The sequence below is a fragment of the Bos javanicus genome, chromosome 4 (assembly GCF_032452875.1).
Source record: "Bos javanicus breed banteng chromosome 4, ARS-OSU_banteng_1.0, whole genome shotgun sequence".
NCBI classification, from domain to species: Eukaryota; Metazoa; Chordata; class Mammalia; order Artiodactyla; family Bovidae; genus Bos; species Bos javanicus.
In genome coordinates, this window is record NC_083871.1 from 105763810 (window position 1) to 105786863 (window position 23054).

At 42.2% G+C, this 23054-nt stretch overlaps 1 protein-coding gene across 1 annotated transcript; it reads left to right on the forward strand.

Annotated features, from left to right (window-relative positions):
• Positions 1-20631: 20631 nt before the first annotated feature.
• LOC133246912 (olfactory receptor 9A4-like) lies at positions 20632-21827 on the forward strand. Its single transcript, XM_061415472.1, has one exon. The coding sequence runs from the start codon at positions 20883-20885 to the stop codon at positions 21825-21827; it is 945 nt and encodes a 314-aa protein (XP_061271456.1). The 5' UTR covers positions 20632-20882.
• The last annotated feature ends 1227 nt before the right edge of the window (positions 21828-23054 follow it).

A 23054-nucleotide genomic window follows, 5' to 3' on the forward strand; every position in this document is an offset into this window, starting at 1 on the left:
GAGCCTCTTGATGAAAGTGAAAGAGGAGAGTGAAAAAGTTGGCTTAAAACTCAACATTCAGAAAACTAAGATCATGGCATCCAGTCCCATCACTTCATGGGAAATAGATGGGAAAACAATGGAAACAGTGAGAGACTTTTATTTTTTAGGGCTCCAAATCACTGCAGATGGTGACTGCAGCCATGAAATTAAAAGATGCTCCTTGGAAGAAAAGCTATGACCAACCTAGACAACATATTAAAAAACAGAGACATTACTTTGCCAACAAAGGTCCATCTAGTCAAAGCTATGATTTTTCCTGTAGTCATGCATGGATGTGAGAGTTGGACTATAAAGAAAACTGAGCACTGAAGAACTGATGCTTTTGAACTGTGGTGTTGGAGAAGACTCTTGAGAGTCCCTTGGACTGCAAGGAAATCCAACCTATCAATCCTAAAGGAAATCAGTCCTGAATATTCACTGGAAGGACTGATGTTGAAGCTGAAACTCCAATACTTTGACCACCTGATGCAAAGAACTGACTCATTTGAAAAGACCCTGATGCTGGGAAAGATTGAAGTCAGGAGGAGAAGCGGACAATAGAGGATGAGATGGTTGGATGGCATCAGCAACTCTATGGACATGAGTTTGAGTAGGCTCTGGGAGTTGGTGATAGACAGGAAAGCCTGGCAAGCTGCAGTCCATAGGGTTGCAAAGAGTTGGACATGACTGAGCAAGTGAACTGAACTGATTTTATATTGAGGTATAGTCAATTAACAATGTTGTGAGAGTTTCAGGTTAACAGTGAAGAGACTCAGCCATATATATACATGTACCCATTCTCCCCCAAACTCCCTTCCCATTGAGAGGGTAACAGGCAGGAAGGCCAGGGTCTCCAAACAGAGGAAATAGCCTGCAAGTGTCAGACGTTTTTATCTCTCTTAAGGGGCAGGAGGAAACAAACTAGCCATATTTTTTTCTTCTCTGTACTAATTTAAAAGGAAGTTTCTCTTAAAATACTGTGTTGCCATAATGACACCTGGTTTCACCTGAAGTTAACTATTCTCAAACCTTGAGATAACCAATGCATTTTTCTTGTGGAAATGTTTGTCTTAAGGTATGTTAATGTACTATGCATTTACCCCAAACTCTGTCTTCAAGTCGGTTCGGCCTAATGGCTCAGAACCTACTTGACAAACCAGTATGTTATACTCAGGTATTGTTCCCCTAATCTATGTAAACAAAGCTATTTGTATGGTAATCTGCCCTTCTACAAGATTCAAGTTAATCATTTTATGGCCCGGGATGAACCTTTTGGTGCCAAGATTATCCCCAAATGCATCTTATGGGTGAGGGGCCTGGTGCCATTCTGAGTTTTAAGACATTGCTTTCTTTGATTAACAGACTGCTAGTGACTATATAACATCCAGCTGAAGACTAGCAGGGGGTACTCTTCTGCCCTCTTCTGATGCCTATGTCAGAAGCTTTCTCTATCTCCTTCATACTTTAATAAAACTTTATTACACAAAAGCTCTGAGTGATCAAGCCTCATCTCTGGCCCCGGATTGAATTCTTCTCCTCTGGAGGCCAAGAATCCCAGCGTCTTTTCATTCAGCAACAACCTTTCACCATCCAAGCTGCCACATAACACGGAGCAGAGTTCCATGTGCTATACAGTAGGTCCTTGGTTCCCCATTTTAAATATAGCAGTTTGTACCTATCCATCCCCAACTCCCTAACTATCCCTTCCCACATCCTCCCCCCACCCTCAGAAACCATAAGTTCATTCTCTCAAGTCAGTGAGTCTCTCTTTGTCTTGTAAGTAAGTTCATGTGTATAATTTCTTTTTAGATTCCACATATAAGGGATGTCATACTGTTGCAGGAAGGGGGACCCCTTCCAGGGCCTGAAACTGGACTCTTGTCTAACACTTGGAAATCAATTGTCCGAGGAGACACGTGTGCTGACAAAGCGAGAGATTTTATTGGGAAAGGGCACCTGGGTGGAGAGCAGAGAACCCAGGAGAACTGCTCTGCCACGTGGCTCGCAGTCTCGGGTTTTATGGTGATGGGATTAGTTTCTGGGTGGTCTTTGGCCAATCATTGTAATTCAAAGTCTTTCCTGGTGGCACACGCATCACTCAGCCAAGATGAATGCTAGCGAGAGGGATTCTGGGAAGTGGACGGACACGTGGTGTCTCCTTTAGACCTTTCCTGAACTCTTCCGCTTGGTGGTGGCTTATTACTTCCGTATTCCTTATCAGGATCTGCTGTCATAAAACAACTCATGCAAATGGTTACTATGGTGCCTGGCCAGGGTGGGTGGTTTCAATCAGTTTGCTTCTCCTAACAATACAATAGTTCTCCTTCTCTAACTTAGAGAAGTTCACTAAGTATCACATTTCCAGGGCCATACATGTTACTACAAATTTCACTCTTTTCAATGGCTGAGCCATATTCTATTGTACTGTACCACATATACCATTGTATATATGTAGCACATCTTTTTTTTATGCATTCCTCTGTTGATGGGCATTTAGGATACTTCCATGTCTTGACTATTATAAACAGTGCTGTAATGAACACTGGGGTGCATGTATCCTTTTGGATCATTTTCCTCTGGATATAAGCCCAGAACTGGGATTGCAGGGTGATATGGTAGCTCTATTTTAAATTTTTTAAGGAACGTCCATATTGTTCTTCATAGTAGCTGTATCGGTTTACATTCCCCCCATAAGTGTAGGAGGGTTCCTTTTCTCCACACCCTCACTAGCATTTATTTTTTGTGTATCTTTTAATGATGGCCATTCTGACTGGTGTGAAGTGATACATCATTGTAGTTTTAATTTGCATTTCTCTAATAATTAATGATGTTGAACATCTTTTCATATGCCTCTTGGCTATCTAAATGTCTTCTTTGGAGAAATGTCTATTTAGATCTTTTGCCCATTTGTTGGTTGGGTTGTTTGTTTTGATGGTATTAAGTACCATGAGCTGTTTATAAATTTTGGAGACTAATCCCTTGTCAGTCACATAATTTGCAAATATTTTCTCCCAATCTGTGGATTGTCTTTTCATTTTGTTTATTGTTTTCTTTGCTGTGCAAAAACCATTGAGTTTAGGTAGGGTCCATTTGTTTATTTTTGTTTTTATTTCCATTATTCTGGGAGATTGACCTATATTTCTATTTTTGTTCCCACATCATACTGTTTTGATCATAGCTGTGTAGCATAGGCTGAAGTCAGGGAGCTTCATTCCTCCAGCTCTATTTTTTTTTCCTCCCCTCAAGATTCCTTTGGTTATTCAGTGTCTTTTTTGTCTCCATACAAATTTTAAGATTTTTTTGTTCTAGTTCTGTGAAAAATGCCATTGGTAATTTGATAGGAATTGCATTGAATCTGTAGATTGACTTGAGTAGTATAGTAATTTTGACAATGTTGATTCTTCCAATCCACAAGCATGGTATGCATTTCCATCTGTTTATGTCTCTTTGATTTCCTTCATCAGCACCTCAAAGTTTTCAGAGTGCAAGTCTTTTGTCTCCTTCGGTAGAATTATTCCTTTTCGACCTTAAATATTTTATTCTTTTCAATGTGATGGAAAGTGTTCTTGTCTTGAATTTCTCTTTCTGATCTTCCATTCCTAGTGTATAGAAATGAAACAAATTTCTGAGTATTTTCTAACCTGAAACATTACCAAATTCATTGATGAGTTCTATTAGTTTTCTGGTAGAATCTTTAGGATCTGCTATGTGTAGTATCTTGTCATCTGTAAACAGTGACAGTTTAACTTTTCTTTTCCAATTTGTATTCCTTTTACTTCTTTTAATTTCTCTGATTGCTGTAACTAAGACTTCCAAACTGTGTTGAATAGCAGTTACCAGGAGTAGTTTTAAATGGAAGCTGTTTTAACAAGGTAAATATGAGTATTTTAAATGTTATTTTGCTATTTTATTTAGCATCCCAGACATCACCTTTACATACTATTTTCGGGGGGTTGATTCTGTATGTTTCTTCTTCATCATTTACCTCTCACTTTAGACAGGTCAGGGAGGTGCCCTGGTAGCATTGCAGTTCAGTTCAGTCGCTCAGTCGTGTCTGACTCTTTGCGACCCCATGGACTGCAGCACGCCAGGCCTCCCTGTCTTAATACCTAGGGTAACATATAGCTGAACAGCACAGTTGGAATTCATGCAGGTTAGAGAGACTGGAATCAGCTGTGGCATTCAGAGGCTATTGGTTGGTGTGCATGGCAGTTTCTCTCTCGTCTTTCCCTCTTCCCAGGTTCCCATAACTATGGTCAGAGGGTATCTGGTAGGTGGAGTGCAGAGATCATCGGGAAAAGGTGGGATTCCTGGGGATTGGGTGAAGGAAAACTTATGACAGAGGCTATTTGGTAGGTGTTGGATTTTGATATGTTTTAGAGCCAGTTGAGGTATCTTCTGTTTGTGGGTCACTAGGCTCTGCAGGGCTGAATAGAATCAGGGAGACACAGAAGAGAGCAGCGTTTGGCTATTTTCTGACCGTTTTGATGACAACCAGGACTTGGGTCTGAGGGAAGGCCGGCTGGGTGCTGATAAACACCTTGCCCCGAAAATTTCAAGTTTGCCCATTTCGAACTTCTCCATGTTCTAAATTTGATCAGCCTCTAGAGGAAAAGGGAAAAGCTTCTTTGACTCTCCTTTCACTGCTTCTCTAGGGATTCTCTGAATTTGGATGATTTATTTCCATTTCAGCTACTGATGAGAGCTAATAAGAGAAAGATACAGTTTAAAGAGAGGACAGAGTATGAAGAAGCACATGTATTTCCTCGGTGAATAAGTCTCCTTTGGGGCAGAGAGATGAAGAACAGAAGTGGGGAGACAGACAGAGAGACATGGTGGGGCTCCCATAGCACTTTGATCATTGGACTTTCCTTTATGCTGCTAGTGTGAGGTGTTCCCTCTTTCACTGAGAGTGAAGACAGCAGTTGCTTACTCTGGCTCACAGACCGTGCTCAGCACTCATCAGGCAGCGGGTACCCAGGGCTGATCCCAGAGCCGTAGAACTTTGTAGTCCAGTTCCCTTCTCTGGAGGTGAGTATATGGCATGGGTTCCTCTCTGTGAAAGAGTGAGCGAGAGAAGATGAGGATAAGAAGTTCTAGGCTTTGCTACCATGTAGAAGAAGGACATGTGGGATGCAAAGAGTAGACTCAGGGAGCTGCATGGTGAACCAACTCTATATTCACTGTTTCCTCTAAAGCAAAGAGCACATGCAGCTGTTCTCAATGCTGGTGACAGACAGCTCTGCCATTACCGAAGACCCTGCTCTCTGACTTCTCCGCTCTCTCTCTCACTTCTCCCCACTCTTCCTTTTGTACACTTGCCATTCTGCAGGGGATCGCCAGGGAGAGAGGCCACAGACTGACCAGAGTAGTCCTTACTGAAGAGTGAAAGAGAGCCCTAGCCTATAGGAAGAGGAAAAGTAGATCAGTATGGACACCCTTTTCTATTCATTGACCTGTTAGTGATTTATTCACTGATGTATTTACTGCATAAGTATTAGAAGAGTACTTGTTCACTCTGTGTCAGACTCTGTTCTTAGCACTGGAGTTGTGATGATGAACAAGAAAGACTGTGACGGAGGACAGCTGTTCAAACTATCATGTGATAAAGGCCGTTTTACAGAGTTTATGCTTTTTTAAATGGCTACTTTTGTTCTTTTTGGTTCTTTGATGCCTACAATTGTCTCCTACACTTACATCATCTCCACCATCCTCAAGATCCATTCAGGCTGTCGCCGCTGGAAAACCTTCTCTACATGTGCCTCTCAGTTCACCTGTGTCGTGATCCGCTACAGCAACTCTTTGTTCCTATATGTGAAACCCAATCAAACACAGGCAGCTGAGTATAACAGAGTGGCATCACTGATGGTTTTAGTGGTGAGCCCTTTTCTGAACCCTTTTATCTTCACCCTCTGGAATGCAAATTCAAAGAGGTGTTTCGAGACGTCATGAAAAGTTGCTACCGACTCCTCAAGGATTAGCTCTGTTGTAAAGACCACCATGGACTCATCATCTTGGGCCTGAGTAAGCTGAGAGCTCTGATTCAAATCTGAAATAATCATTTTCATCAAGTAGTTTATGATCTACGATGTGACTTTTAGCTTTTGAAAATCACTTCCATATTTTTAGTGGATATATTCATTTATACACATTATTCTAGTTAAAATACATCTCACAAAATAAATTTAATGCAACATCTCTGGTGTTCCAGTGGTAAAGAATCCACTTGCCAATGCAGGGAAACAGGTTTGATCTCTTGTCCAGAAGATCCAACATGCCACAGGCAACTAAGCTTATGTACCACAACTACTGAAGCCTCTGTGGCTTAGAGCCTGTGCTCTGCAAAAGAGAAGCCATCACAGTAAGAAGCCTGAGCCCCAATTAGAGTAGCCCTGACTCATCCCAACTAGCAAAAGCCTGTGTGCAGCAAAAAGACCCAGCATGGCCAAAAACATAATAATAAATAAAAATAAAACAAATACATAAAATAAAAAAACAAATTTAACAACTAAAAATATAAAAGGTGTTCATGATTATTAAAAATGACACTGATATATTTGAATGGGAAATGTGTAGAAAAGTGTCATTCATTCTCTGACAACTGACCTAAAAGTTTGAATCTAGTTGCTGGGTCATCTTCACCTATATTGTCCTGTGTTTCCCTTGTCTTCTCAAAGCCTCAGCTTCCCATATGATTTCCATGAGTGATGCCAAGTCCAACTCCAGGGTTTAACCTTTTCTTGAAGCTTCTGGCCCAAGGTGCAACAGTGATAGTGCCTTCCTGGAAATTTTCTCAACCAGCGGTTGTAAGAGGAATTCACACCTTACCAACATCATGGTTGAATGTGTTACTACAGACAAGTCTGTATCTATTACCCTAGAAGTTTGTGAAAATATTTAGCTCTAGGTAATGGATCAGAAGACTCAAGCAGATGGGGACAGAGACATTGATGTTCCATCATTCCATTTGACTTTTGACTATGATTTGTGTTCATTTTATGAAAAATGGCAATTATTTTTGCAAACGTATGGCTGAACAACCCCACTTGGAATGCATGCATGTTGGAGAGATGGGAATGGGCCATGGCATTAACACATGGGCAGTAGAGTAGGTGGCAGATCCTCTCTATGGATATCTGACCTGGATCCATAAATATGACCAGAGGGTGTGTGGTCCAGAGAGGGCAGAGATCATCTGGGAAAGGTGGGCTTCTTATAACCCTGGAAATGAAGAGAGAATTTAGACAGAAGTCTGTTTGGCCACTAGGTTTTTGACAAGCGTCTTGAATCCACTGGTGATTTCACAGCTTGAGGGTGGCTTAGGCTCTGTAGGGCTCCATGTAGTCAGGGAGAAGCACATAGCAGCTGCGTTGGCTGATTTTGACAGCTGGGAATGTGTGGTAGTGGGTAAGGAAGGTCCAGGGAGTAAGGCAGCCTGGGTGTTGAGAAGCTTCTGACTGGGAGCTTTCAATCTTGCCCACTGCACAAAACATCCATGGTCTCCAACTTGATTAGCCTCAGGTGGGAAGAGTGGACGTTTTTTCAGCTTTTCCTTGACTATATCCCTGGTGTGTCTCTGAACCTGTGCAAATTTTTTCCTCAGTGAATAACCATCCTTGGGGATAGACAAAGAAGGGAAGGAAAGAGGCAGAGAAAATGAGAGACAGGGAGACAACCTGATCTTCTTGGCACCATTATTTCTGTACTTCTTTAAGTTTCTGTGCTTGGTTAGTTATTCATTATGAGTGAAGACAGCAGAATCAGGCTGTCTCCCAAGCAGTGCCTTGTATAAGCCATGTAGGGTTGGTGGTCGAAGCCTGAAGGGCAGGAGACATTTTAGCCCTTCCCCTTCTCTTGAAATGAATGTCTTCCAATCGATTCTCCTCTTGAAGGAGAGAATAGAAAAGCATCTCTTTGGGAAGCCTGAGCTGGGCTGGTTTCTCAAACAAGGAGTAAAGTGAGGCAGCTGCAGAGATCAGCTGTACTTCAGATCGTCCCTGCATAGCAAAGAGCAGGGTGTAGATGCGCAGTGCTGGGTGTAGGCATAGCCCTCTGCATGAGAGACCCACGACCCTGCTCCCTCTTCCTCTTTTCTTTATACCACTTCTCAGTTTGTGAAGGATCTGTGGCAAGAGAGATTACAAGTTGAGTGGAAAATGCTTTAGAAAAGAGTGAGTGCAGGGAAAGATAGTCAGGTTGGATATTCTTTCTCTATTGTATTGTTCTTTAATCTACTAATTGATATATTCACTGAATAATATTTATAGAGTACAGCCAGGGCCGGCGGCCGGGAGGAGCAACCCCATGCCCGAGGCAAGGGGCAGCAGGCAGGAGGCCCAACCCCATGTCCAAGGAGCCATGGCTGGGGGCCTAAAGGAGCTATCCCACATTGAAGGTCAGGAAGGGTGGCAGTGAGGAGATACCCCTCGTCCAAGGTAAGGAGCAGTGGCTGCGCTTTGCTGGAGCAGCTGTGAAGAGATACCCCACGCCCAAGGTAAGAGAAACCCAAGTAAGACGGTAGGTGTTGCAAGAAGGCATCAGAGGGCAAACACACAGGAAGCATACTCACAGAAAACTAGTCAATCTAATTACACTAGGACCGCAGTCTTCTCTAACTCATTGAAACTAAGACATGCCCGTGGGGAACCCAAGATGGGCGGGTCATGGTGGAGGGATCTGACAGAATGTGGTCCACTGGAGATGGGAATGGCAAACCACTTCAGTATTCTTGCCTTGAGAACCCCATGAACAGTATGAAAAGGCAAAATGAAAGGATTCTGAAAGAGGAACTCCCCAGGTCAGTAGGTGCTCTATATGCTACTGGAGATCAGTGGAGAAATAACTCCAGAAAGAATGAATGGATGGAGGGAAAGCAAAAAGAATACCCAGCTGTGGATGTTACTAGTGATAAAAGCAAGGTCTGTTGCTGTAAGAGCAATATTGCATAAGAACCTGGAATGTCAGGTCCGTGAATCAAGGCAAACTGGAAGCGGTCAAACAAGAGATCACAAGAGTGAATGTCGACATTCTAGGAATCAGCGAACTAAAAAGGACTGGAATGGGTGAATTTAAATCAGATGACCATTATATCTACTGCTGCGGGCAGGAATCCCTCAGAAGAAATGGAGTAGCCGTCATGGTCAACAAAAGAGTCCAAAATGCAGTACTTGGATGCAATCTCAAAAACGACAGAATGATCTCTGTTCGTTTCCAAGGCAAACCATTCAATATCACAGTAATCCAAGTCTATGCGCCAACCAGTAACACTGAAGAAGCTGAAGTTGAACGGTTCTATGAAGACCTAAAAGACCTTTTAGAACTAACACCCAAAAAAGATGTCCTTTTCATTATAGGGGACTGGAAAGTAGGAAGTCAAGAAACACCTGAAATAACAGGCAAATTTGGCCTAGGAGTACGGAATGAAACAGGCCAAAGACTAATAGAGTTTTGCCAAGAGAATGCACTGGTCATAACAAACACCCTCTTCCAACAACACAAGAGAAGACTCTATACATGGACATCACCATATGGTCAACACCGAAATCAGATTGATTATATTCTTTGCAGCCAAAGATGGAGAAGCTCTATACAGTCAGCAAAAACAAGACCAGGAGCTGACTGTGGCTCAGACCATGAACTCCTTATTGCCAAATTCAGACTTAAATTGAAGAAAGCAGGGAAAACCACTAGACCATTCAGGTATGACCTAAATCAAATCCCTTATGATTATACAGTGGAAGTGAGAACTAGATTTAAGGGCCTAGATCTGATAGATAGAGTGCCTGATGAACTATGGAATGAGGTTCACGACCTTGTCCAGGCGACAGGGATCAAGACCATCACCATGGAAAAGAAATGCAAAAAGCAAAATGGCTGTCTGGGAGACCTTACAAATAGCTGTGAAAAGAAGAGAAGTGAAAAGCAAAGGAGAAAAGGAAAGATATAAGCATCTGAATGCAGAGTTCCAAAGAATGGCAAGGAGAGATAAGAAAGCCTTCCTCAGCGATCAATGCAAAGAAATAGAGGAAAACAACAGAATGGGAAAGACTAGAGATCTCTTTAAGAAAATTAGAGATACCAAGGGAACATTTCATGCAAAGATGGGCTCGATAAAGGACAGAAATGGTATGGACTTAACAGAAGCAGAAGATATTAAGAAGAGATGGCAAGAATCCACAGAAGAACTGTACAAAAAGATCTTCATGACCCAGATAATCACGATGGTGTGATCACTGGCCTAGAGCCAGACACCCTGGAATGTGAAGTCAAGTGGGCCTTAGGAAGCATCACTACGAACAAAGCTAGTGGAGGTAATGGAATTCCAGTTGAGCTATTTCAAATCCTGAAAGGTGATGCTGTGAAAGTGCTGCACTCAATATGCCAGCAAATTTGGAAAACTCAGCAGTGGCCATGGGACTGGAAAAGGTCAGTTTTCATTCCAATCCCAAAGAAAGGCAATGCCAAAGAATGCTCAAACTACTGCACAATTGCACTCATCTCACATGCTAGTAAAGTAATACTCAAAATTCTCCAAGCCAGGCTTCAGCAATACGTGAACCGCGAATTCCTGATGTTCAAGCTGGTTTTAGAAAAGTCAGTGGAACCAGAGATCAAATTGCCAACATCTGCTGGATCATGGAAAAAGCTAGAGAGTTTCAGAAAAAAATCTATTTCTGCTTTATTGACTATGCCAAATCCTTTGACTGTGTGGATCACAACAAACTGTGAAAAATTCTGAAAGAGATGGGAATACCAGACCACCTGATCTGCCTCTTGAGAAATTTGTATGCAGGTCAGGAAGCAACAGTTAGAACTGGACTTGGAACAATGGACTGGTTCCAAATAGGAAAAGGAGTATGTCAAGGCTGTATATTGTCACCCTGCTTATTTAACTTATATGCAGAGTACATCATGAGAATCTCTGGACTGGAAGAAACACAAGCTGGAATCAAGATTGCTGGGAGAAATATCAATAACCTCAGATATGCAGATGACACCACCCTTATGGCAGAAAGTGAAGAGAAACTAAAAAGCCTCTTGATGAAAGTGAAAGTGGAGAGTGAAAAAGTTGGCTTAAAGCTCAACATTCAGAAAACGAAGATCATGGCATCCGGTCCCATCACTTCATGGGAAATAGATGGGGAAAGAGTGGAAACAGTGTCAGACTTTATTTTTTGGGGCTCCAAAATCACTGCAGATGGTGACTGCACCCATGAAATTAAAAGACACTTACTCCTTCGAAGGAAAGTTATGACCAACCTAGATAGCATATTCAAAAGCAGAGACATTACTTTGCCAACAAAGGTTCATCTAGTCAAGGCTATGGTTTTTCCTGTGGTCATGTATGGATGTGAGAGTTGGACTGTGAAGAAGTCTGAGCACCGAAGAATTGATGCTTTTGAACTGTGGTGTTGGAGAACACTCTCGTGAGTCCCTAGGACTGCAAGGAGATCCAACCAGTGCATTCTGAAGGAGATCAGCCCTGAGATTTCTTTGGAAAGAATGATGCTAAAGCTGAAACTTTAGTACTTTGGCCACCTCATGAGAAGAGTTGACTCATTGGAAAAGACCCTGATGCTGGGAATGATTGTGGGCATTAGGAGAAAGGGACGACAGAGGATGAGATGGCTGGATGGCATCACTGACTGGATGGACGTGAGTCTGAGTGAACTCCGGGAGTTGGTGATAGACAGGGAGGTCTGGCGCGCTGCGATTCACGGGGTCGCAAAGAGCCAGACACGACTGAGCGACTGAACTGAACTGAACTGAACATATTTTGTCAGACTGTCTTCTTATCACTGGTTGTGATACTGGAATGCAAGAAGTTGCCTTCAAAGTGCATAATTTTAATGTTGGATTTTGATGTTAAAATGATAAGTACAAATGTAATATTATTTGAGATGTTGATGAAAGCCAACAGAAAGAGAAATACATGCTAAAGAGTTTAGAGAGTTCACTGTGTTTGTGTTGTTATATAGGCGATGATGTGTTAAAGGGATCAGCTGAGCAAATATATGCATCTAGCAAGTGAGGAGCCTGGCAACTAAGGAACATAGTACCATCTGATTTGGTATCTTCTAACATTTTCCTTGCTCTAGGGCTCTCAACAAAACAGAAAAATCAGTAAGAAGCAGATATGTTTTTGGGGACTTCACAAGTTGCTCTACGAAGCTGAGATGATGGCAGTTTGGTCCGAGGGACAAACTATCGATTTGAAGGTCTGGCTCCTTGCTGCAGCTAGAGATTTGGGACCTCAGAATATAGAGGATGTTGCCTCTAAATTACAGCTGCTTTTTGTGTGTCCTGGTCCTCAGATGGAGACTGTGTTGGACAGATGGGACATAGGGATGAAACTCCCGAGGCTCTTCATTCCTTGGGTCCTCTCCTCTCTCTTGGCATGTGGTCACAAAAGGAAATATAATGTCAGAGCTTGAGATCATCAGCTTGGAGCTGGCCAGGTTCTTCGTGCTTAAAGGAGACATATTCACTGAAAGCACAGATGGAAGATATCTTTTATCACAAGAAAAAGTTGAAGAAATAGATAATCCATACTATGGAGCTGAAACCATTTACCTCAGATTGAGTCTTGAACTCATGTGCTGGGACTCAAACCCAGCCAAAACCCTTGGTACCTGGTTTCAGGACCTATCGGAGTTCAGGTTCTTGATGTCTCATCTGAGAAAGAATTCAGTGAGAGACAAGTGATAAGTAAGAAGTGAATTTCTTTAGAGTAGAGAGAAGCACACTCCACAGAGTGTGGGCCATCTCAGAGGGCAAGTCTGGCTGCCTTGAAATGTGGCATGGTTAGCTTTTATGGGCTTTGTAATTTCATAGGCTAATGAGTGGGAGGATTATTCCAATTATTTTGAGGAAGGGGTAGAGAGTTCTAGGAGTTGGGCCACCACCCCCTTTTTGGTCTTTTGATGGTGACTTGAAACCATTACGGCACCTCTGGGTGTGTCATATAGCTTTCTGATTGAGGATAAGTTCAGTTCAGTCACTCAGTCATGTCCAACTCTTTATGACCACATGGACTGCAGCACACCAGGCTTCCCTGTCCATAACCAACTCCCGGAGCTTTCTCAAACTCATCAAGTCCATCAAGTTGGTGACATCATCCAACCATCTCATCCTCTGTTTTCCCCTTCTCCTCCTGCCTTCAATCTTCCCCAGCATCAGGTTCTTTTCCAATGAGTCAGTTCTAAACATCAGGTGGCTAAAGTGTTGGAGCTTCAGGTTCAGCATCAGTCCTTCCCATGAGTATTCAGGACTGATTTCCTTTAGAATTGACTGGTTTGATCTCCTTGTTGTCCAAGGGACTCTCAATAGTCTTCTCTAACACCACACACAGTTCAAAAGCATGGATTCTTCAGTGCTCAGCCTTCTTTATGTCCAACTTTCACATCCATACATGACGACGGACAACCATAGCTTGTTTTCAAGGTCTAGTCAAAGTCGACTTGTCTTCCATCTGGGCCCATTTGATTCTAATCTGTTTATATTGTGTCCTTAAGCTATGTCATTCTATATCATTCTTTCAAAAGTTGTGCCCTATCCCCTTTCTTCCTGTTATCACTCTCAGCAGGGCAAACTCAGAGTCCTAACCAGTGGACCAGAGGGAATCCCAGGGATACTTTCTTAAATCTGTTCACATACAGCAGTTTTTTCAGGACGTGGACAAAACACAGAAGGCACAGTACACAATTTACAGTTGATTATGGTCATTTCGCTGATGGTTTCAGTAGTTATTGTTTCCCTAATGGTTTAAGTAGTTATTCCTTTCCTCAATCCTTCACCTTCTGAAGTGACAAAGTCATAGGAGCACTTTGCGAGGGAATGAAATGATGTTGTCATCTCCTTTCAGGGAGATATTTGCAAGATAATGGTCTTTACTTCCTCAGCTCCTCCTCCTCTCTGTCCTATAAAATAACCAGGCATCCACAACCCTCAAAATATTAGTCTGAGATATTAGTCTGCCATCTTCTTGGTCAATCGGCTTTCCAAATAAAGTATTCCTTTCCTCAACACGTTGTCTCTTGGTTTCTTGGTCTGTCCTGTGGTGAGCAGACTGATGTTGGACTTGTTAACAAATTTTAGGTTTGATTCTTTGCCAGCTCACCAAATTTGTACTTACTGATTTAATTTTCCTTTCATCAGCAAATCAGTTTATAACATTGTTTTATGTTTGTTTCTGCTGAATAACATGTTGCTTAATAAGTATTACTGATTCACTAATATTGACACCCAGCCAACAGACTGTAACTCAAGCCTGAAAGAAGTTTATCAAACAGGTATTTTAGATGATGATGCTTGTTTAATACTTATCTAGGCTTCCCTGGTAGCTCAGCTGGTAAAGAATCCACCTGCAGTGCAGGAGATCCTGGTTCAATTCCTGGGTCGGGAAAATCTCCTGGAAAAGGGATAGGCTACCCACCCTAGTATTCTTGGGCTTCCCTGGTGACTCAGATGATAAAGAATCTGCCTGCATTGTGGGAGACCTGGGCTCAATCCCTGGGTTGGGAAGATCCCCTGGAGGAGGGAAGGGCTACCCATTCCAGTATTCTTGCCTGGAGAATCCTCACAGACAGAGGAGCCTGGTGGGCTGCAATCCATGGGGTTGCAAAGAGTCAGACAAGACTGAGTGACTAAGTACAGCACAAGCTTGTTTTCCCCATTAGGCACCTAACATTGTTCCTACACTTAGCACCAGGAGATCAGCATTTCAGCATTATGTTTGAGAGCCATCTTAAGCAGCAAAACCACCAACAAAATGCAAAGAAATGCCAAAAACATGTTGCTAATTAGACAGCACAAAATATATTTATTTCTGGTATAGGAGCTGCAACAAGAAGGCAGGGTTGTTGCCTTCTTTAACCTCAGTTGAGAACTGTGCTCCAGGCGACTTCAATTTTCTACTATGCGCATACATGCCCGTGTTGATTAATGACCTTGAATGTGTGTGGAAATGTTGATTTTGGAGCAATACGTAAGTTTTTGTGAGTAGATGAATGCCTAAGATAGAATGTGTGAATAATGAGGGTTGACTATAGCATCCTCTTGTTGGGTCTATTTGTTTTGTGTCACTTGAGGTAATGAATTAAACTACTATGAACATTAAAACAGATCTTTGTGAGGAAGTGTTTTCAGTTCTTAGGTAAATACCTGGGAATAGAATTGCTATGTCAAGGGGGTAGGCATATCCATAGGTATAAGAAACTGACCGAATTTTTCATAATGGGTTTTGCTAGTGTACACTCCTTCCTACTTCTGAAGTGTCCGTTTGGCTCCTGTGGCCTTAATCAACACTGGAGGGGCCTCTAGGTTCAATGAACCATGGCCCGAATTAGAGAAGCTGCCTGTGCAATAGAGGTTCTGGGAGAAAATATCTACATACCTCTGATTTCCTCATGTGCCAGAGGCCTTACTTCATATTCAATAAACAGTCATGATAGGAACTGACAATTGGAGCTCAGAGGCTAATAGGCAGTAACTGGGTCAGTGGTGGCCTGGGCAGCTGGCAGCACAGTTCTCATGGAGATGAACAAATCTGGGATGTGTCTTTCCTTCATGATGTAATTACTTTTGTTTTTTTTTTTTTTTTCTGGGTGAAGTCAGTAAGAAAGAACAAGGCTTAGAAACCAGACTTCATTGTTGAGAGTTACTGGTTGATAAAGTTATAGCCCGATAGTGTACTAGCATGGAAATAACACTACAAGTGAAATTCTAAAATGTCACTATTTTAGTTAATCAAGTCTGACTTAAAAAGAAACATTTGAATACATTTTAACATTTCTGAAATGGAAATGGATCTCACAGTCAATGGCATCTTACAATTAATTGGTGTTTTTTTCTTAGTTGTATGTAAAATAATGCTGCATCTTACCATTAATGTACTGTTAAGATATGATGAACTATATCAGTTGGTCAGTTTAAGCATTTTGTGTTATTCTGCATTTATCCAAATTGTTTTTGGAACCTTACAACAAAGGATTTTATAATCAATGACATGGAAAATGAAGCCAAAGAAAAGTGAAAGAATCAAATATTCTTAAGAGTTAACAGAACTCCTCTAATTGGGTATAACTAGTAGATAGAAGATTTGCTGTGTTGTACTTTAGCCTATTTAAACTTAGTCTGTCCAAGCCTGGTTGATGATTTTATTTTATTTTATTTATTTATTTATTTTTAAATTTTATTTAATTTCAGATATACACATGCTCCCCATCCTGAACCCTCCTCCCTCCCCCCTCCCCATACCATCCCCCTGGGCCTTCCCAGCGCACCAGCCCCAAGCATCCAGCATCGTGCACTGAACCTGGACTGGCATCTTGTTTCATACATGACATTTCACATGTTTCAATGCCATTCTCCCAAATCTTCCCACCCTCTCCCACAGAGTCCATAAGACTGTTCTATACATCAGTGTCTCTTTTGCTGTCTCGTATACAGGGTTATCGTTACCATCTTTCTAAATTCCATATATATGCGTTAGTATACTGTATTTATGTTTTTCCTTCTGGCTTACTTCACTCTGTATAATAGGCTCCAGTTTCATCCACCTCATTAGAACTGATTCAAATGTATTCTTTTTAATGGCTGAGTAATACTCCATCGTGTATATGTACCACAGCTTTCTTATCCATTCATCTGCTGATGGACATCTAGGTTGCTTCCATGTCCTGGCTATTATAAACAGTGCTGCGATGAACATTGGGGTACACGTGTCTCTTTCCCTTCTGGTTTCCTCAGTGTGTATGCCCAGCAGTGGGATTGCTGGATCATAAGGCAGATGTAATTACTGACTCCTTGTATGTTAGTATCATTACCGGGAACTCACATGGTGAACACGGATATAAAAACTTCCTGCAACTTCCTGTGGAAATCTGTTGGGGTGGCCCCAGTAGAATCTCATTTCAATAGATTATAGATAGACACAACTTTTTGGAGGGTGATTGGATATCAGCTAAGCTATGTAACATGATTTAGGAAGCTATTACTGTGCAAATGTACATGTTACAGCTGAAGGTATCTATTGTAGCATCATTATACTGGTGAAAAACTGGAGAACATGCAATGTTCTTGAGCAAGGTACTCAATAATTACATGGTGGTTATTTTCATAAGTGAATATTTATTTAATAATCACTTGAATTGTGAGAGAGTGCTAATATAGAAAGGTTTCATATGCAAACAAACACACACATAAATATATGACAAAGAGAAAGTAGCAAGGCATTATGTTGACTAAACTAGCAAGTAAAGTCCATATAAAGATATGCATGTGTATTACAGAAAATTTTGTGTGGACATAATAGAAATTAATCATAGTATTTAGGTGTACGAGATGAATAGGAGAATCGTATACTGGTGAGGGGGAATTTGTTTTCTATTCCTCTATAAAATTTTATTTTCCTACCAAGAGTTGTTTTAAATGGAAGTTGTTTTTAACAAGGTAAATATAAATACTATAAATGTAATTTTGCTATCTTACTCCGCATCCCAGCTGTCCTCACTTTTATATACTATTAATATTTGGGGGAGTCGGTCCTATATATTTCTTCTTCAGCCTGTACCTCTCACTTCAGGCAGCTCAGGGAAGTACCCTGGTAGCATGTGGCACCTAAGGGATGTATTCCAGCACAGTTGGAATGTATGCAGGGTGGAGAGCCTGGAAGGGTCTGTGGCATTCACAGGCTGTGGGCTTAGGGTGCCTGGCAGTTTCTCCCTCAAGTTTCCCTCTTCCCAGGTTCCCATAACTGTGGACAGAGAGTATGTGGTAGGTGGAGTGAAGAGATCCTCGGGAAAAGATGGGATTCCTAGGGATTGGGATGAAGGAAAACTTTTGACAGAGGCTATTTGGTGGCTGTTGGGTTTTGATATGTCTTAGAGCCAGTTGAGGTGTCTTCTGTTTGTGGGTCACTAGGCTCTGCAGGGCTGAATGGAATCAGGGAGACACAGAAGAGAGCAGGGTCTGGCAATGCTTTGACTGTTTTGATGACAAGCAGGACTTGGGGTCTGAGGGGAGGCCAGCTGGGTGTTGAGAAACTCCTTGCCTCCAAGATTTCAAGTTTGCCCATTTCTAACTTTTCCATGTTCTAAACTTGATTAGCCTCGAGAGGAAAAAGGAAAAGTTTCTCTGACTCTAGTTTCACTGATTCCCTAGGGATTCTCTGAACTTGACAGATTTAGTTAATCAGTGAATCAGTCTCTCTGGGGACAGAGAAGTGAAGGAAAAAGGAGAGAGAGACACAGAAAGCCATGGTTGGGCTCTCACAGAACTTTTATCACTAGACTCACCCCTAATTTGCTGGTGCGAGGTGTTCCCTCTTTCCCTGAGAGTGGAGAGAACAGTAGTTTGCTGTGACCCACAGACCTTGCCCAGCACTCATCAAGCAGGGGTACTCAGGGCTGAACCTAGAGCCATAGAATTTTGCACTCCAGTCCCCTTCTCTGGAGGTGAGTGTCTGCCAGTGGGTCCCCTCTGTGAAGGAGCTAGCAGGAGAGGATTGGGATAGGAAGTTCTGGGCTTTGCTACCATGTAGAGGAAAGACACCCAGACCTTGAAGGATGGATTAAGGGAGCTGCATGGGGAACCCGTGTTTTCTTCAGAGCAGAAAGCACATTTTGCTGTTCCGAGTGCTGGTGACAGACACAGCTGTCTGTCATTACCTGAGACCCTGCTCTCTCATCCCTCCCTATTTCTTTTGTGTATGCTTCCTATTCTGTAGGGGATCCCCAGGAAGAGAGGCCACAGACTGACCAGACAAGTCCTCTGTAAAGAGTGAAAGAGAGTGCTATCCTGTAAGCAGAAGGAAAAGCAGGTCAGGATGGATGCTCTTTGATCATTCACTGACCTGTTTGTGATTCATTCACTGATTTTTTTACTGAATTATTATTAAAAGAGTACTTGTTCACACGGTGTCAGGCTCTGTTCTTGGCACTGGCGGTGTAACGGTGAACAAGGAAGAAAAATTCCTTGAGGTACTTCAACTTCAGCTTCTGGTGAGAGCTAATAAGAGGTAAATACAGCTTCAAGAGAGAACAAAGTGTGAGGAGGCACATGTGTAGCTTTAGAAAGTCTGGAAGGGCCACAGGATTTGAGACATTTTAGCAATCAGCTGCAGGTGGTGAGGGCCTTGCTGCTGCTGCTGCTGCTGCTAAGTCACGTCAGTTGTGTCCGACTCTGTGCGACCCCATAGACGGCAGCCCACCAGGCTCCCCGTCCCTGGGATTCTCAAGGCAAGAACACTGGAGTGGGTTGCCATTTCCTCCTCCAATGCATGAAAGTGAAAAGTGAAAGTGAAGTCGCTCAGTCGTGTCTGACTCTTAGTGACCCCATGGACTGTAGCCCACCAGGCTCCTCTATCCATGGGATTTTCCAGGCGAGAGTACTGGAGTGGGGTGCCATTGCCTTCTCTGGGTGAGGGCCTTACCTTATTCAATTCTCCAGTGGAGCTCAGGGTTATCCTTTTTGATATTTTCTGACAGCCTCCCTTATTTGTAGGACTCAGGAGACAATAGAGGACTTAGATGAGCAATGTTCTGCAGTGACGTTTCCACACTTCCTATAGTACTCAGATAATAATGGGTCGAAACAGGGATGTACTACACCTTTGGATGTCTCTTCTTCCTAGAGCTAGAAATCTGAAACTCCAGAAGGCCAGCAGTAGCTACCATTAAATCATAGCTCCGTTCTAGTTTCTGGTCCCAGATTATGCAGTAGGGATGGGAGTGATGGAAGTTGGCACAAAGACAGTCCCAGCCTCTTCACGCTTCCTGTTCCCCTACATTCTGCAGTCCAGTGGTGACAAGAGGAATCATCAGTCTGAGCTGGAAACCACTAGGTTCTGCTGAGGCTCTTCCTGTTAGGAGGAGACACGACGGCTGAAATGAGAGGCAGAAAGGGCCTTTTTCCATAAGAATAAGGAGGAAGAAGTGGAGAGCTCCCTCCAGGGAGCCTGCTGCCCAGAAGTCAGGAAAAGACTCAATAGTTTGTCTCAAAACAGCTCTTATCTTAGGACATTGACCCCATCTCCCTTCCTGTCATTCTTCCCAAGAGGCAGAAATGATAAAGGTAACTGAATTGAAATCTTTAAATGGAAGATAAGGCAAATGAATCTGCGTTCAGAGGAAGGAAGGAGAAGGAACCATGTCTCAGTGAGATTGACTAGGAATACTTTCTTGTAGGTGTTGAGATGCAGCAGTTATCACAGGGCATGGATGTAAGAAGACAGATTAGGACACTCAGAATGAAGGGGTCATGCTGTAAATGAATATGTTGTGGTCAGGGAAGTAGACAAGGTGGACAGGGGTGGTGGCAGAGTTGGAGTCCAAATGTCCAGTGAATTGAGAGACAAAAGTGATTCTTGGTTTGGTGTGTTCTTATGGATTGAATGATATTGGTGATTATTTCTTATCTTACTGGAGATACACACTTATCTTCATATATTATATATTTGTTATTGTTCAGTCACTAAGTTGTGTCCAACTCTTTGTGACCCCATGGACTGTAGCCCACCAGACTCCTCTGTGGTGTTTCTCAGACAAGATACTGGAGTGAGTTGCCATTTTCTTCTCCAGGGCATCTTCCTGATCCAGTATCTAACCTGTTTCTCCCACAATGGCAGGAGTATTCTTTACCACTGAACCACCAGGGAAGCCCACGTGTTGTTTATAAAACATTTAACATCGACTTTGTACAGAGAATAGTGAAATATGAACCCAGCTGGTCATTCTGTGGAGCCTGAAAGAGCAAGAGATAATATTTGTCAACCTGTGAATGTCTTTAGTGCATCGAAATTAGCAGCCCATTGTCTCTCCTTTGCCCTCCAGATTTCAAAAAGAGCAGAAGCACCCAGCTAAATGTTGAAAAATTACTCTAGCACCACGGAATTTTATCTCCTTGGCTTCCCTGGCTCTAAAGAACTGCACAATATTCTTTTTGCCACTTTCTTTTTCTTCTACTCAGTGACAATGATGGGAAATATCCTCATTATTGTGATTGTCTGTGTTGATAAACGTCTGCAGACCCCCATGTATTTCTTCCTGGGTCACCTCTCTGCCCTAGAGATGCTGACCACAACTGTGACTGTCCCCTTGATGCTCTGGGGTCTGCTACTTCCTGGGATGCAGGCAATATCCTTGACTGCCTGTTGTGTACAACTGTATTTGTACCTGTCTTTGGGAATATCAGAGTTCATATTATTTGCTGCGATGGCTGTGGACCGTTACATGGCCATCTGTAACCCTCTGCGGTACACCATCATTATGAACAGCCACACCTGTCTCTGGGTGGTAATTGTGTCCTGGGTGTTTGGCTTCCTGTTTCAAATCTGGCCAGCCTATGCCACGTTTCATCTTACTTTCTGCAAATCAAATGTGCTAGACCATTTTTACTGTGACCGAGGACAGCTATTCAAGCTATCGTGTGATGATAGCCTTTTCACAGAATTTATTCTTTTTTTAATGGCTGTTTTTGTACTTTTTGGTTCTTTGATCCCTACAATTGTCTCCTACACCTACATCATCTCCACCATCCTCAAGATCCCTTCAGGATCTGGCCAGTGGAAAGCCTTCTCTACATGTGCCTCCCACTTCACCTGTGTTGTGATCGGCTACAGCAGCTGTTTGTTCCTGTTTGTGAAACCCAAGCAAACACAGGCCGCTGAGTACAACAGGGTAGCATCACTGATGGTTTTAGTCGTAACCCCATTTCTGAACCCTTTTATCTTCACCCTCCGAAATGACAAATTCACAGGGGTGTTTCGAGATGCTATGAAAAGCTGCTATCGACTCCTCAAGGCTTAGCTGTTGTAAGGACCACCATGGATTCATCATCTTGGGCCTGAGTAAGCTGAGAGCTCTGATTCAAATCTGCAATAGTCATTTTCATCAAGTAGTTTATGGTCTATGATGTAACTTTTAGCTTTTAATAATCACGTCCTTATTTTTCAGTGGATATATTCATTTATACACATTATTGTAGTTACAGTGGATACATTCATTTATACACATTATTCTAGTTAAAATACACCTTGCAAGATAAATTTAATAGGACTTAACAGATGGTCCAGTGGTAAAGAATCCACCTGTCAATGCAGGAGAAATGGTTTCAATACCTGGCCCAGAAGATCCAACGTGCCATGGGCAACTAAGCTAGTGTACCACAAATAATGAAGCCTGTGTACCCTAAAGCCTGTGCTCTGCAAAGAGAAGCCAAACAATAAGAAGTCTGAGCCCCAACTAGAGAGTAGCCTTGCCTTCGACAACTAGCAAAAGCCCGTGTGCAGCAAAAAGACCCAGCACGGCCAAAAATATAATAACAGAAAAAAAAAATACATAATATAAAAAAATAAATTTAACAACTAAAAAAGTAAAAGATGTTGATGTTTATTAAAATAACCCTGAGATATTTGAATGTGAAATGTCTAGAAAAGAATCATTCCTTCTCTGACAGCTGACCTAAATGTTTGAATCTAGGTGCTGGGTCACCTTCACCTATACTGTCCTGTGTTTCCCTGGTCTTCTCAAAGCCTCAGCTTCCCATATGATTTCCGAGAGTGATGCCAAGTCCAACTCCAACTTGAGGCTTCTGGCCCAAGGTGCAACAGTGATAGTGCCTTCCTGGAGATTTTCTCAACCAGGGGTTGTAAGAGGAATTGACGCCTGACCAACACCAAGGTTGAATGTGTTAACACAGACAAGTCTCTATCTATTATTCTAGAAGTTTGTGAAAATATTTAGCTCTAGGAAATGGATCAGAAGACTCAAGCAGATGGGGAGAGGGACATTGATGTTCCATCATTCCATTTGATTTTTGACTATGACTTGTGCTCATTTTATGAAAAATGGCAATTGTTTTTGCAAATGTAATAAATATTTCAGATGTGATTTTGCAATTTTACTCAGCATCTCAACCATTCTCACTTTTATGTAGCACTTTTGGGATTAATTTTAAATATTTTTAAACCTTTATCCCTCAATAAAAGCACCTGAGGTTTTTGAGCAGAGCTACAAACCCAATCGCCTTTGAAG